This window comes from Balaenoptera physalus, assembly GCF_965194825.1.
Source record: "Balaenoptera physalus genome assembly, chromosome: 2".
Classification (NCBI taxonomy): Eukaryota; Metazoa; Chordata; class Mammalia; order Artiodactyla; family Balaenopteridae; genus Balaenoptera; species Balaenoptera physalus.
In genome coordinates, this window is record NC_138883.1 from 39539386 (window position 1) to 39553174 (window position 13789).

Genomic DNA, 13789 nt, shown 5'->3' on the forward strand with positions numbered 1-13789 from the left:
AAAAAAAAAAAAGACTTCCAAAGGTGATGATTCTGTGATCTCCCTTGGTGATTCCCCTGCAATGTGACCAAGGCCTACTCCAAGTCCCGGGCTTCCTAGAGGATTTTTCCAATACATTGAATCAATACATTTCACCTGTTTCCAATAACTCAAAACAAGAAACTTGACTTTTCATGGTACATGATTAAACTAATTGAACAATTGTATGTTGGTAAGCATTGCTGTTTTTATTGTGACATTGCTTCAAAGTGTAGTCACCGCACTCCAAACAGATTTTAAGTCCTGTGCTATCCCAAAGAGACAAGGCAATCCAAAGAATACATCGTGAATTAGTGCAAGACCCTCTTCATATCATTCTCCTTATATCTCAGTTAAACTCTCTTGACTTGCTTTAGGTGGAAGCTCTGACCCTGTCCACATGTTAAGAAGAGAGGGTGTGAGTCATCCTCTCGGTGAGAGCTCTTTACATTCTGGATAACTGTTCCTAGAAATCACTCCTCAGCTTTCTCAATACCTATCCAACCCCTTGAACTTCCCTACGTACTAAATTATTCCCAACTAAAATCCCTAAGCGATCCTTCTCCAGTTTCTTCATGTTTCTCCTTAACTGAGAATCGTAGGACTTGAGTCAACACTTTGGCAATTTGGCAACTTTGGGAATGTGGCCTCACACTTCCCCATCCCAGAACCCTGCTCAGTTTAAAACCAAGAGTATGCGTGACTGGTTCATGGCACCTGGTTATGCCCAACATGAGGAGGTTTGCTGCTGACCACTTCTTCAGATCAAATGTCCACAAAGGCTCTTCTAAGTTCTCAGGAAACTCTCTTTACTTAAGGTTTGAACACCAGAGGACACCTGAACACACATTTGAACACAAATGAACACATTTTCTATTACATCAACAAGTCACTCTCAAAAACCATTCTAAAAAAGAGTATCAACCCTGATAGAACTCCTTTGAATTATGACTTCTGAAGGGAAACAGATAAATAATTGGTCCTATTACTTCCCAGTTGAACAGTCAGGTAAGTTTGAATAGCTGCATTATTAGATCTTTAAAATTTTTTACCTATAAGGATATAACATGGATATATAACATAAGCCCAAAAAAAGAATGTTGCCCGTTTTGAAAAGAGTGTCAGTATAGTGCCACATTATTTATTTTACTTTTCAGATCGAAGTTGAAATAGGTACTCAAGTTGCCATCTTTACCAACTCTTTTGATGGGAACAAGGTGCTCTGTCCACATATGAACAGTAGAGAAGTGCTGGGTGTGAGGAGACGCCTTGAGTGTGATTTACCAAGATGTGCACAAAAGCACCAGGGTGGATAAAAGATTTGGTCATTATACCTCACTGGGGGTTTATTAAGACTCAGTTTCCTCCATACACCAGGCTTATCCCCGTTGAGGTTGCCCCAAATTCAGACTAGCTTCATGTAGTGTCAGTGGTATAGCAGTGAGCATAGCTGCCTTCCAGACTAGCTTCATGTGCCTACCCTTTTTAAAGTATCTGAAAATTGTTATTAGTTTTTCTCTAGCATTACTATTACTTTCACTAGAAAGAGAAACAAATCTTAAATGCGTTTTTTTTAAGCATGATTGTGAGAGGGCAACACTGAATGGTTACCATATGCCCATCTCTATGCTGTTATTTCATTATTGAAAAAAAAAAAAACAAGACCTTATGAGGTAGGAATTATTTCCATTTTCCAGTTGAATAAACAGGGTCACAGGCTGGCTAAGTAATTTTCTTAAGGCCACACAGTAGGCAGGGTTCATCCAAACCCAGGCTAAGACCACAGCCTGTGCCAACTTCTCTGAGTTGCGTAAGACCAATTTCATTCTCCTCATCTTAAAGTATTTTCCGGAATTCCACAAGTTGTGAAAAATGATACTTAATCTAAAATGGCTTTTGGTTTACATTCGTTTACTCTTCTTGCGTATATGCAACAGATGCTGGCAGTATCTAGCATATTTATTTATTCTTTAACTCTTCCATACTCATACTATATAATTTGTTTGTTTTATAGTTTTGCCTAACTTTTCTCTTGGGAACACACCAATGATTTTTAATACAGTAAAAAATACTTCTGCCATTTCAGGATTATCTATCATTTGCTTTCATTGTGGATCAAATAGAATGGAATGCTCTTTAGTCACAGTTTACTCAAAGGTAAGAGGAGGGACCACATGTAAATTCTAGTCCTGTTTCTTCACCATTAAAGGATATGCCTGCATTTGGTTTTATGTCATCTACGAATAATCCTTTCCTACTCACTTTTTTGATCTTCATGTACTAAGCCCTCTCCTGCAAAAGGATAGCCAGGCTTTTGAGAAACCCCCAGTTCCATGGTCCACACTGAACCATGAATTTAATCAATTCAATGGCTATCAGAGAAGCATTTTCACTTAATCTGATGGGAGTTCCAACTTAAACAATGCATTACTTGAAAAGAAAAGAGTTTTGGTTGTCAGCTAAGACCATGTGGTACAGCCAGAATGTAAAACACAGTGACTGACCGAGACTTGTTAACAATTTATAAAATATTGCGGGTGCTACATGTTGCAAAGGCAGAGGCTGTGTTTCAGGCTCGCTGTAGCACCTAGCACTATGGAGAATACCAACGTTTGAGGTCAATACGTCACTGTCATGGAAGGAGTTGCAGAGTGAACGGTGCCTAAAGTGAGCGACAATGCAGTACAATGCTCTCTTTTTCTCTTCCCATCATGGCGGGGATTCTTTCTCAAACTTTGCACAGGTGGAATGCCAGGTCTATTACTTCCAAAGGCATTACAAGCTCTTTTTCTGTTAAGAAAGGCAAGACCTCCCCCCTCACAGTTATGCAACAGGAGCAAAAGGAGGTTCCAAAACAACTGTACATCACACTGGGAGCCAGTGAGGGAGAGAAGTGAGAGCAGGTGCTCGGCTGCCTGGTGAATGGCCCATTTAAAAATTCAACAATAGTCAGAGGGGCGCAGAGAACGCAAGAGTCACCACCGTGTTTCGGGAAACGGGCACTTCTCGATTCAGTGTAAACTCATTCCCTGAAAGAAGGCACGCTGTAAAACCAGCTTTCCATAACCTAGTGCATCATTTACCCTCCACAATAGTATTTTAAAAGCATTCTCTTCAGGAAAAATCTCATGGAAAGAACTACTCAAGCAACAAATATTAGTGCTTCTTCAATTTCGTATGTCACTATGAGATATTAATTATTAGCTAGATAAATTAGGCAAAAGCAGCTTTAACACGGCAGAACCAACTAATTATCTTTCATAACTCCTTTGAAAAGCAAATGCAGATATAAAAGCTCAAGTGAAAAACATGTTAAGTGCACTGTGTCTAGACTTTGCCAAGAAAATAAGGAAATTTAAGTGCACAACATGAAAAGATTTTACTAAACCAGAATCTCAAGTCTATGTAAAAAAATTCACCTCATATTTTGATGTATCTTGTCATTAGCATTTTATATTTATACAATCAGCTTTAGGGTGAATGTTGCTAGATATTCAAGATGTACATGCATCCTACATGGTAAATAGCACCAACATAGTAAAATTATACAAATGAGAAATGCTTTTCAGGCATTCTTCCCTTAAAAATTCTGTAAACTGTATCATAAGCAGACTATTAGAAAGCAGATCAAACACACAAGGATACTTTCACTACACCAGCAGAAAACCTTAGAAATGGTGAGCCAAGGCAGCAGTAAATGAAGTATAGATGATTATTGGGCACCATGAGACAAGGGATGCAGCAAAACATAGAGCAGGAAAATATGAGGAGAAAAAATCCAGGCCTGTCTGTACAATAGATGCAGATTTTTTCAAATGTAAATTTTAAAGTGAATGCTGCTTTTATGTCACTGCATAAAGGAAAGCATAACAAGGCTGCTCTGCTTCCCTTTAAGCACAAGCGCATAAAGAGAGTAAGGGATGTGAAAAGCCAATTCTTTGTGCTGCTACTTAATCAATTGCACTCAGTTCTACTCGATGACACAGCCGCACTGCAAAGACCACTCAGCAGTTAATGGATATGATGTTGGAAAAGCACTCTGAGGTCTTCCAAACCAAGGCAGGGGAAAACCCCAAAGGAGCATGGTTTTACTACTTATTCCCAATAACTGAGCAGCATTATATCCGAAACTCCCATGACCTGAAAAGAAATTAAGATATTCATTTATTTTTCTAATTCTGATCCTTCCATATATAATCACTTCTTTCAAAAGCTTCAAATCAGAGTTGAGTTATCCTGTGTCTTAGTCTGGGCTTGTCAGGATAACCGTTACATGCTGTAAGGAATAAATATGTGCTTCAAGTGTTACAGCCTACGTTTACAATCTGTCAAAATGTAGAGCTGAGGAGGAGTTATGTGTTTTTAACTGTATACATCCATCCCTAGCTATCACTCTTCCCACAGACAGCAAAAAGTCAACAATGAAACATAAAAGCTAAAAATAAGTGACAGCAATTGCTCAGAAGAGCTGCACATGGGGCTCAGTGTTACATGCACACACATTCCTTCCCTTTTCTTATTACTGCCAATTTAAAGTAATTGAAATTAAGGGCTCAGATCTAAGAAAATAAACATGCACTGCACAAAAATGTAAAAGTCAGTCAGAAGTAAAATTTCATGCTCATAACCATACATGATCAGTGTTCTAAATGGCACGTGCCCAAAATGCAAGTAGTGACTAATATATGTTGCTGCAAATACCACTAAAAAATGACAATTATAGGCACTTCAAATGCTCAAAGAAGAATTAGTGTCATTGCTTACAAACTGAAAATATTCTTCATTCACAGGTGTTATAACATGTTCATTTCTAAGAGTCAATCAAATCAACATTTATTAAAGATCCATTGTATACAATTTACTATGCTCTGATGATGGAAAATATGGCATTAAAAAAGCATGGTTTACATGCAAATACAGAATCAAAATATATGTATGAGTGAGTATATTGTACTGAATATAGAAAAAGCATAATCTAGAAGGAGAACACTAGATTCAGAAAAATCAATACCTCCATGACTTAATAGGTTGTTCGGTTTTCTTCTCATTCTGTAAGAATTTATTAGGTGAGAAAAACAGCATAAAAACCTTGAAAGTTTTAATTTTGAAGTCTTACATACTCAAAAGGAGACAAGTTGTCTTACAACAGTAGTTTCTGAATTCTTTTTTAGTTTCAAAATGGGTCACCTAACCAAATCTCATAGGAAACCACAATATATAAGTGAGATAAACAAAGAGGTATTTAATTCATACAAATTTGCTTTATAAGTGTAAGTTTTTACCATTTATTTGTTAGGCAAATAAATGAAGGGTTTTTTTTTATAAAGAGAAAAACATGAAATAGGGGATTATGGATGACAGTTACATTCTTCTATGAGCCTCGGCGTCAGATTCATTTCTGTATTTTGGAGTATTTTGCCCCATACTAAGAAAATTCTGATTCCTACACACAAGTGGTTACAAACAGTAACTTTTCACATCTCCCTTGCAATCTAAGGGAGCAGAGACAGCCAGAGAAGCTTCATTCCATAGCCTGAACCAAAATTTAATAACCTATTAACAGAAATTAACTCAACATCATTCATCTCAACTACAATAACATTTCCAATAAAGTATACTCGACAGTGCATATGGGCTTTTTAAAAAAATTACAGTATTTAAATCCAAATCAAACCTTTGAGAAACCCAAAGATCCTTCCACCCCCAGAATGTCCTAGGGTCTAGTAGAATCCAATCCCTACTTAAAGCCTGTCTTTAAAAAAAGCCTGCCAGCAAGCACTGAGTTGGTATCAGTACTCAAAACACGGGTCACCAGGGTAGGTATAGCCCACAAACACCTCTTGGCAAACCTAGGATTCGAGTAAAGTGTGCCACCTGCAGACCTGCTGCCCTTTGGTCTCCTTCATTTCCTCCCAATGGTCTTGTTCCTCCTCTCCACTACTGTTTTGACCCAGAGCAATCCAACCAATCATCTCTTTACGCTTCATGGTACGCCTGTTATACACAGAAATCATCAACGTAACGTCAGAGAGCTGAAAGAGGGCCACCTGGAAAACAAAGGTCTCCTTATAGACAGGATTGGGCTGACCACGTCGGATGGATGTCTTGCAGCGGGACATCTCTTGACCCACAGAACTGAGAAGAAAGAGCTTTCCATATGTATCTGAGGAAACAATGGAAATGAGAAAACATCAGTGCCTTCCGTTTTGCTAGTTTAATTGCAATATCTACATGGGCTGTACATTTTTCCTTTTTAACATACTGAACAGCATCTTTAGGCCCGGAACTTGCTGTAGGACTAACACATCTTACATGAGCTCTTCAGGAAAGGGATTATTACCTTTATGCTTAATGTTTCATGTGGCCCACCACGGGGCACCTTGCTGATGTTCATTAGAAGCTCTATATGTGCAAGGGTATGTACCTGCACAGGCACGTGTGCAATGGTATTTGTGGACATGCACAGTTCTTCATCCACATTTTATTTATGTAACTATAAATATACATTTTGCTCTATGTGTCTTTCTTTTCATTGTCAAAAGGCTGTTTATGCCTAAAGAGTCTCTTCTCTTCTCATTCTCTACATATTCTTTGGACCATGTTATCCACTCAGTGACAACAACCAGATCTGTATCTCTGGCCTAGACTTCCCTCCCAAGCTCAAGATCCAACTGAATACCATACTTCTTCTTGTGGAAATCCCATCTCACACTCATCATGTCTCCAACTCTTCAAAACTTGCTGTTTTAGTATTCTCCAGCCCTGTGAATGGCAGTATCATCTGCTCAAGTACCCAAGTCAGAACTCAGGATGGCATTTTTGACTAGACTGGCTTCCTTACCCCTAGTCCAGTCAATCAACCACCAAGTTCTGTTGATTCTACCTCCTCAATAGCTCCCAAACCCACCCACTTCCTTGCATCCCAATGCCACTGAACTCTCAGTGTACACCATCAGCCCAGGTCACCAGCATTTCCCACTTGCATTACTGCATGTTTCTTCACTGATCTCCAGTCACTGGATTGTCAGAGGGGTCTTTGTAAAATGCAGATCTGGTTGTGTCATTCTCCCTAATAAACAAAGACTAAACCTTCAATACATCCCACTAGTCTCAGGATAAAAGCTAAATTTCTCGGTATAGACCACATACCCTGACACTTTTATCTTCCAGTTTCATTAGGCATCACCGTTGCCTTTATACACTGCATCCCCACTACACTGAATACCTTATCCCTCCAACCCACTCTGCTGTCTTCCCCTTTCACTTCTGCATAAGCTATACATGCCCTGATATCCCGAATGATATCTACCTTCACATGACTTCTATTCATTAGTTTAGTCTGGATGTCACTTTATCCTGGAATCTTTGCTGACCACTTGCCCCCATGCTGACCATCTGTGGGCTCCATCGAAATCTAGTTTTAGCCTCTCTCAGCACTTATTACCCAGTATTTCCATTGCCTGCTTACTTGTCTGCAAAACTGTCAGTTCCCAGATGGGAGAAAGAGAGACTGCCCTGTTTACCACTGTACCCCCGTGCCTGGGGTAATGCCTAACATGTGGTAGACACTCAATAAATACTAAATATTTTGTAATGAATGTCTATGACCAGCCAGGAGGTCAACTTTCTTTTTTCTTTTGGACTTAAGTTTTCAAACTTGCAAAATGGAGCTAAACCCCTCATTTTATAACCCCTGCACTAGAATGTCATGAGATGGTGACTAGCATCATAGGTTTAGTCATTTATAGAAAGTAAGTACTAACATAGTCCATCACTTTTACTAAAATTCCTGAATGGATAATTACAAAGAAAATTATATCCCAAGAAAATTCTATTTTTATTAAAATCAATTAATTTATCAATTTCTAGACTTACTCTTAACTACAGTTTTTACCACTAATTTATGTGTCCTATCCTTTAAAAAAAAAATCTACAAGTTCCGGTGTTTCCCAAATTGTATCATTCTGTACATTCTGTTCAATGCAGGCTAAATGCTGATTAGTGTTTACTGCTCACTTTCCCACCTAACAACCAGTCAAACTTTTTAAAGTGTAAACCCAGAGCTCTGTAATTTACTGTTCTCTACAAGAGCATTGTAAGATAGGAAACAAATTACAACCTGCAGTTTTCTTTCTTTGTTGATCTTTTTCTATTCTGGTTTGATATGTTATTTTATGCAGTTATCTGCTGAGAAACACAAGGTGTGAAATTACACTTCAGGTGTGAAAAACACTTCTCTGTCTCAAAAACAGGGCTCTCCACTCTTCAAACTGCTCTACGGAAAAAGCTGTCAGAAAACCAACAATGGGGGAGTGAACTTGTGTTTCCGCAGCTGTACAGCTACACAATTCCTGTAGGAAAGGTTCAATCCAGTCACCAAACTGGTCTGGCAATTCTGCTACCAGTTATGGCAGTGAAAATTGAATCAATCTTGCAGACAAAGACCTGCTCATTTCACAAAGAGAGCAATTTCCAGCTTTATCCTGTCAGAAGATCATTTTCTAATTATGAGAAAGGCTACTTACTCCCAAACCACCATAAATGAAGCTGAATTGTACGTGTATGACAATAGGGGGAAATAATAATTTTATAAACAATCCAGTCTGAGGACACCTGACCAGAAGAAGAGAAATGTTGCTCATCATTCCAGGTCAAAAGGGAACCTTTTATTGGCTGTAATAATGTGCTTACTTCTTAGTGACCCAGGGCTGTGCCCAGAAAATTCTACTTGTGAGGAATAGTGGGGAGTAAGGCTGGGGTCTTTTGGGGTTCAATGACTTAATCTGATGAGCACCAGTCAGAATGGAAGAAAAAGAGTCAAGTAAATGTGCAACTTAAGTGAGCTCTGTTTTAATTTTTGGAATTGATAATACTTGCTGCAGAGCACCACCAAGCAGTATTTTTTTTTTATTCAAACAGAAAGTCACAAAAATTATAATCATCCTCATCAGTTCACTCAGTCCCATGTAATTGATTTATTTTTCATCTTGATTTTTTGTTAGCACTTTTATGAATTCACCAGTTTTCCATTAGAGTTCTGAAAATGCTTATTCATTCAGTTCAGCAGTAGAGTCAGTTACCAGAAACCTGTACTTGTCAGAGTCTTTTCCATGAATTCCTTGAAGATGAAACCCTTTTATAGGAACAGTTTTGCAAAAGCATCAGAGTACACCCAGAACTGTCCATAAATGACAAAAGACTTAAAAATGACCACGGTTAAATATTTGATGAAAGTTCATAATAATGCAATTGACAAGGAAATTTAGTTATTTCTGAGATATACATTTTAAAGTATTAACTAGAATTATGACTTATAACATTATACCAGAACATATAAGATTTTCAGAAATTTCATGTAATGTCTGAAACATTTATATTAACATATTTCCATACAAATAACCCAAAGAAAGTTTAGTATTAGTTGTGTTTTTTGTTTGTTTGTTTGTTTGTTTATACTGCAGGTTCTTATTAGTCATCAATTTTATACACATCAGTGTATATATGTCAATCCCAATCGCCCAATTCAGCACACCACCATCCCCACCCCACCGTGGTTTTCCCCCCTTGGTGTCCATATGTTTGTTCTCTACATCTGTGTCTCAACTTCTGCCCGGCAAACTGGTTCATCTGTACCATTTTTCTAGGTTCCACATATATGCGTTAATAAAATAAAACGATATTTGTTTTTCTCTTTCTAACTTACTTCACTCTGTATGACAGTCTCTACATCCATCCATGTCTCATCAAATGACTCAATTTCGTTCCATTTTATGGCTGAGTAATATTCTATTGTATATATGTACCACAACTACTTTATCCATTCATCTGTCACTGGGCATTTAGGTTGCTTCCATGACCTGGCTATTGTAAATAGTGCTGCAATGAACATTGGAGTGCATGTGTCTTTTTGAAATATGGTTTTCTCTGGGTATATGCCCAGTAGTGGGATTGCTGGGCCGTATGGTAATTCTATTTTCAGTTTTTTAAGGAACCTCCATACTGTTCTCCATAGTGGCTGTATCAATTTACATTCCCACCAACAGCGCAAGAGGGTTCCCTTTTCTCCAAACCCTCTCCAGCATTTGTTGTTTATAGATTTTCTGATGAAGCCCATTCTAACAGGTGTCAGGTGATACCTCATTGTAGTTTTGATTTGCATTTCTCTAGTAATTAGTGATGTTGAGCAGCTTTTCATGTGCTTCTTGGCCATCTGTATGTCTTCTTTGGAGAAATGTCTATTTAGGTCTTCTGCCCATTTTTGGATTGGGTTGTTTGCTTTTTTAATATTGAGCTGCATGAGCTGTTTATATATTTTGGAGATTAATCCTACGTCCATTGATTCATTTGCAAATATTTTCTCTCATTCTGAGGGTTGTCTTTTCGTCTTGTTTATGGTTTCCTTCACTGTGCAAAAGCTTTTAAGTTTCATTAAATCCCATTTGTTTATTTTTGTTTTTATTTCCATTATTCTAGGAGGCGGATCAAAATAGATACTGCTCTGATTTATGTCAAAGAGTGTTCTTCCTATGTTTTCCTCTAAGAGTTTTACAGTGTCCAGTCTTACATTTAGGTCTCGAATCCAGTTTGAGTTTATTTTTGTGTACGGTGTTAGGGAGTGTTCTAATTTCATTCTTTTACATGTAGCTGTCCAGTTTTCCCAGCACCACTTATTGAAGAGACTGTCTTTTCTCCATTGTATATCTTTGCCTCCTTTGTCATAGATTAGTGGACCATAGGTGTGTGGGTTTATCTCTGGGCTTTCTATCTTGATCCATTGATCTATGTTTCTGTTTTTGTGCCAGTACCATACTGTCTTGATTACTGTAGCTTTGTAGTATAGTCTGAAGTCAGGGAGTCTGATTCCTCCAGCTCTGTTTTTTTCCCTCAAGACTGCTTTGGCTATTCGGGGTCTTTTGTGTCTCCATACAAATTTTAAGACTTTTTGTTCTAGTTCTGTAAAAAATGCCATTGGGAATTTGATAGGGATTGCATTGAATCTGTAGATTGCTTTGGGTAGTATAGTCATTTTCACAATACTGATTCTTCCAATCTAAGAACATGATATATCTCTCCATCTGTTGGTATCATCTTTAATTTCTTTCATCAGTGTCTTATAGTTTTCTGCATACAGGTCTTTTGTCTCTCTAGGTAGGTTTATTCCTAGGTATTTTATTCTTTTTGTTGCAATGGTAAATGGGAGTGTTTCCTTAATTTCTCTTTCAGATTTTTCATCATTACTGTATAGGAATGCAGGAGATTTCTGTGTATTAATTTTGTATCCTGCAACTTTACCAAATTCATTGATTAGCTCTAGTAGTTTTCTGGTGGCATTTTAGGATTCTCTATGTATAGTATCATGTCGTCTGCAAACAGTGACAGTTTTACTTCTTCTTTTCCAATTTGTATTCCTTTTATTTCTTTTTCTTCTCTGATTGCCGTAGCTAGGACTTCCAAAACTATGTTGAATAATAGAGGTGAGAGTGGACATCCTTGTCTCGTTCCTGACCTTAGAGGGAATGCTTTCAGTTTTTCATCATTGAGAATGATGTTTGCGGTGGGATTATCGTATATGGCCTTTATTATGTTGAGGTAGGTTCCCTCTATGCCCACTTTCTGGAGAGTTTTTATCAGAAATGGGTGTTGAATTTTGTCAAAAGCTTTTTCTGCATCTATTGAGATAATCATATGGGTTTTACTCTTCTATTTGTTAATATGCTGTATCACATTGATTGATTTGCATATATTGAAGAATCCTTGCATCCCTGGGATAAATCCCACTTGATTGTGGTATATGATCCTTTTAATGTGTTGTTGGATTCTGTTTGCTAGTATTTTGTTGAGGATTTTTGCATCTATATTCATCTGTGATATTGGTCTGTAATTTTCTTTTTTTGTAGTATCTTTGTCTGGTTTTGGTATCAGGGTGATGGTGGCCTCATAGAATGAGTTTGGGAGTGGTCCTTCCCCTGCAATTTTTTGGAAGAGTTTGAGAAGGATGGGTGTTAGCTCTTCTCTAAATGTTTGACATAATTCACCTGTGAAGCCATCTGGTCCTGGACTTCTGTTTGTTGGAAGATTTTTAATCAGTTTCAATTTCATTATTTGTGTTTAGTCTGTTCATATTTTCTGTTTCTTCCTGGTTCAGTCTTGGAAGGTTATACCTTTCTAAGAATTTGTCCATTTCTTCTAGGTTGTCCATTTTATTGGCATAGAGTTGCTTGTAGTAGTCTCTTAGGATGCTTTGTATTACTGCAGTGTCTGTTGTAACTTCTCCTTTTTCATTTCTAATCTTATTGATTTGAGTCCTCTCCCTCTTTTTCTTGATCAGTCTGGCTAATAGTTTATCAATTTTGTTTATCTTCTCAAAGAACCAGTTTTTTGTTTTATTGATCTTTGCTATTGTTTTGTTTCTATTTCATTTATTTATGCTCTGATCTTTATGATTTCTTTCCTTCTGCTAATTTGGGGTTTTGTTTGTTCTTCTTTCTCTAGTTCCTTTAGGTGTAAGGTTAGATTGTTTATTTGAGATTTTTCTTGTTTCTTGAGGTAGGCTTGTATAGCTATAAACTTTCCTCTTAGAACTGCTTTTGCTGCATCCCATAGGTTTTGGAGCATTGTGCTTTCATTGTCATTTGTCTCTAGGTATTTTTTGATTTCCTCTTTGATTTCTTCACTGATCTCTTAGTTATTTAGTAATGTATTGTGTAGCCTCCATGTGTTTGTGTTTTTTACGTTTTTTTCCCTGTAATTCATTTCTAATCTCATAGCGTTGTGGTCAGAAAAGATGCTTGATATGATTTCAATTTTCTTAAATTTACTGAGACTTGATTTGTGACCCAAGATGTCATCTATCCTGGAGAATGTTCCATGCACACTTGAGAAGAAAGTTTAATCTGCTGTTTTTGGATGGAATGTCCTATAAATATCAATTAAATCTATCTGGTCTATTGTGTCATTTAAAGCTTCTGTTTCCTTATTTATTTTCATTTTGGATGATCTGTCCATTGGTGTAAGTGAGGTGTTAAAGTCTGCCACTATTACTGTGTTACTGTCAATTTCCTCTTTTATAGCTGTTAGCAGTTGCCTTATGTGTTGAGGTGCTCCTATGTTGGGTGCATATATGTTTATAATTGTTATATCTTCTTCTTGGATTGATCCCTTGACCATTATGTAGTGTCCTTCCTTGTCTCTTGTAACATTCTTTATTTTAAAGTCGATTTTATCTGATATGAGTATTGCTACTCCAGCTTTCTTTTGATTTCCATTTGCATGGAATATCTTTTTCCATCCCCTCACTTTGTCTGTATGTGTCCCTAGGTCTGAAGTGGGTCTCTTGTAGACAGCATATATATGGGTCGTGTTTTTGTATCCATTCAGCAAGCCTGTGTCTTTTGGTTGGAGCATTTAATCCACTCACGTTTAAGGTAATTATCGATATGTATGTTCCTATGACCATTTTCTTAATTGTTTTGAGTTTGTTTTTGTAGGTCCTTTTCTTCTCTTGTGTTTCCCACTTAGAGAAGTTCCCTTAGCATTTGTTGTAGAGCTGGTTTGGTGGTGCTGAATTCTCTTAGCTTTTGTCTGTCTGTAAAGCTTTTGATTTCTCCGTCAAATCTGAATGAAATCCTTGCTGGGTAGAGTAATCTTGGTTGTAGGTTCTTCCCTTTCATCACTTTAAGTATATCATGATACTCCCTTCTGGCTTGTAGAGTTTCTGCTGAGAAATCAGCTGTTAACCTTATGGGAGTTTCCTTGTATGTCATTTGTCGTT

At 37.4% G+C, this 13789-nt stretch overlaps 1 protein-coding gene across 5 annotated transcripts in view; it reads right to left on the bottom strand.

The window, feature by feature from the left end:
• Positions 1 to 5240: 5240 nt before the first annotated feature.
• The window catches only part of SYT16 (synaptotagmin 16), a 262401-nt gene continuing 253852 nt past the window's right edge, over positions 5241 to 13789 (bottom strand). For all 5 annotated transcript variants that reach the window (XM_082450420.1, XM_082450422.1, XM_082450423.1 and 2 more), the window contains one exon: positions 5241 to 6181. In XM_082450420.1, coding sequence (XP_082306546.1) covers positions 5868 to 6181 — 314 coding nt within the window. In that variant the 3' untranslated portion in view covers positions 5241 to 5867. The remainder of the gene's footprint in view (positions 6182 to 13789) is intronic.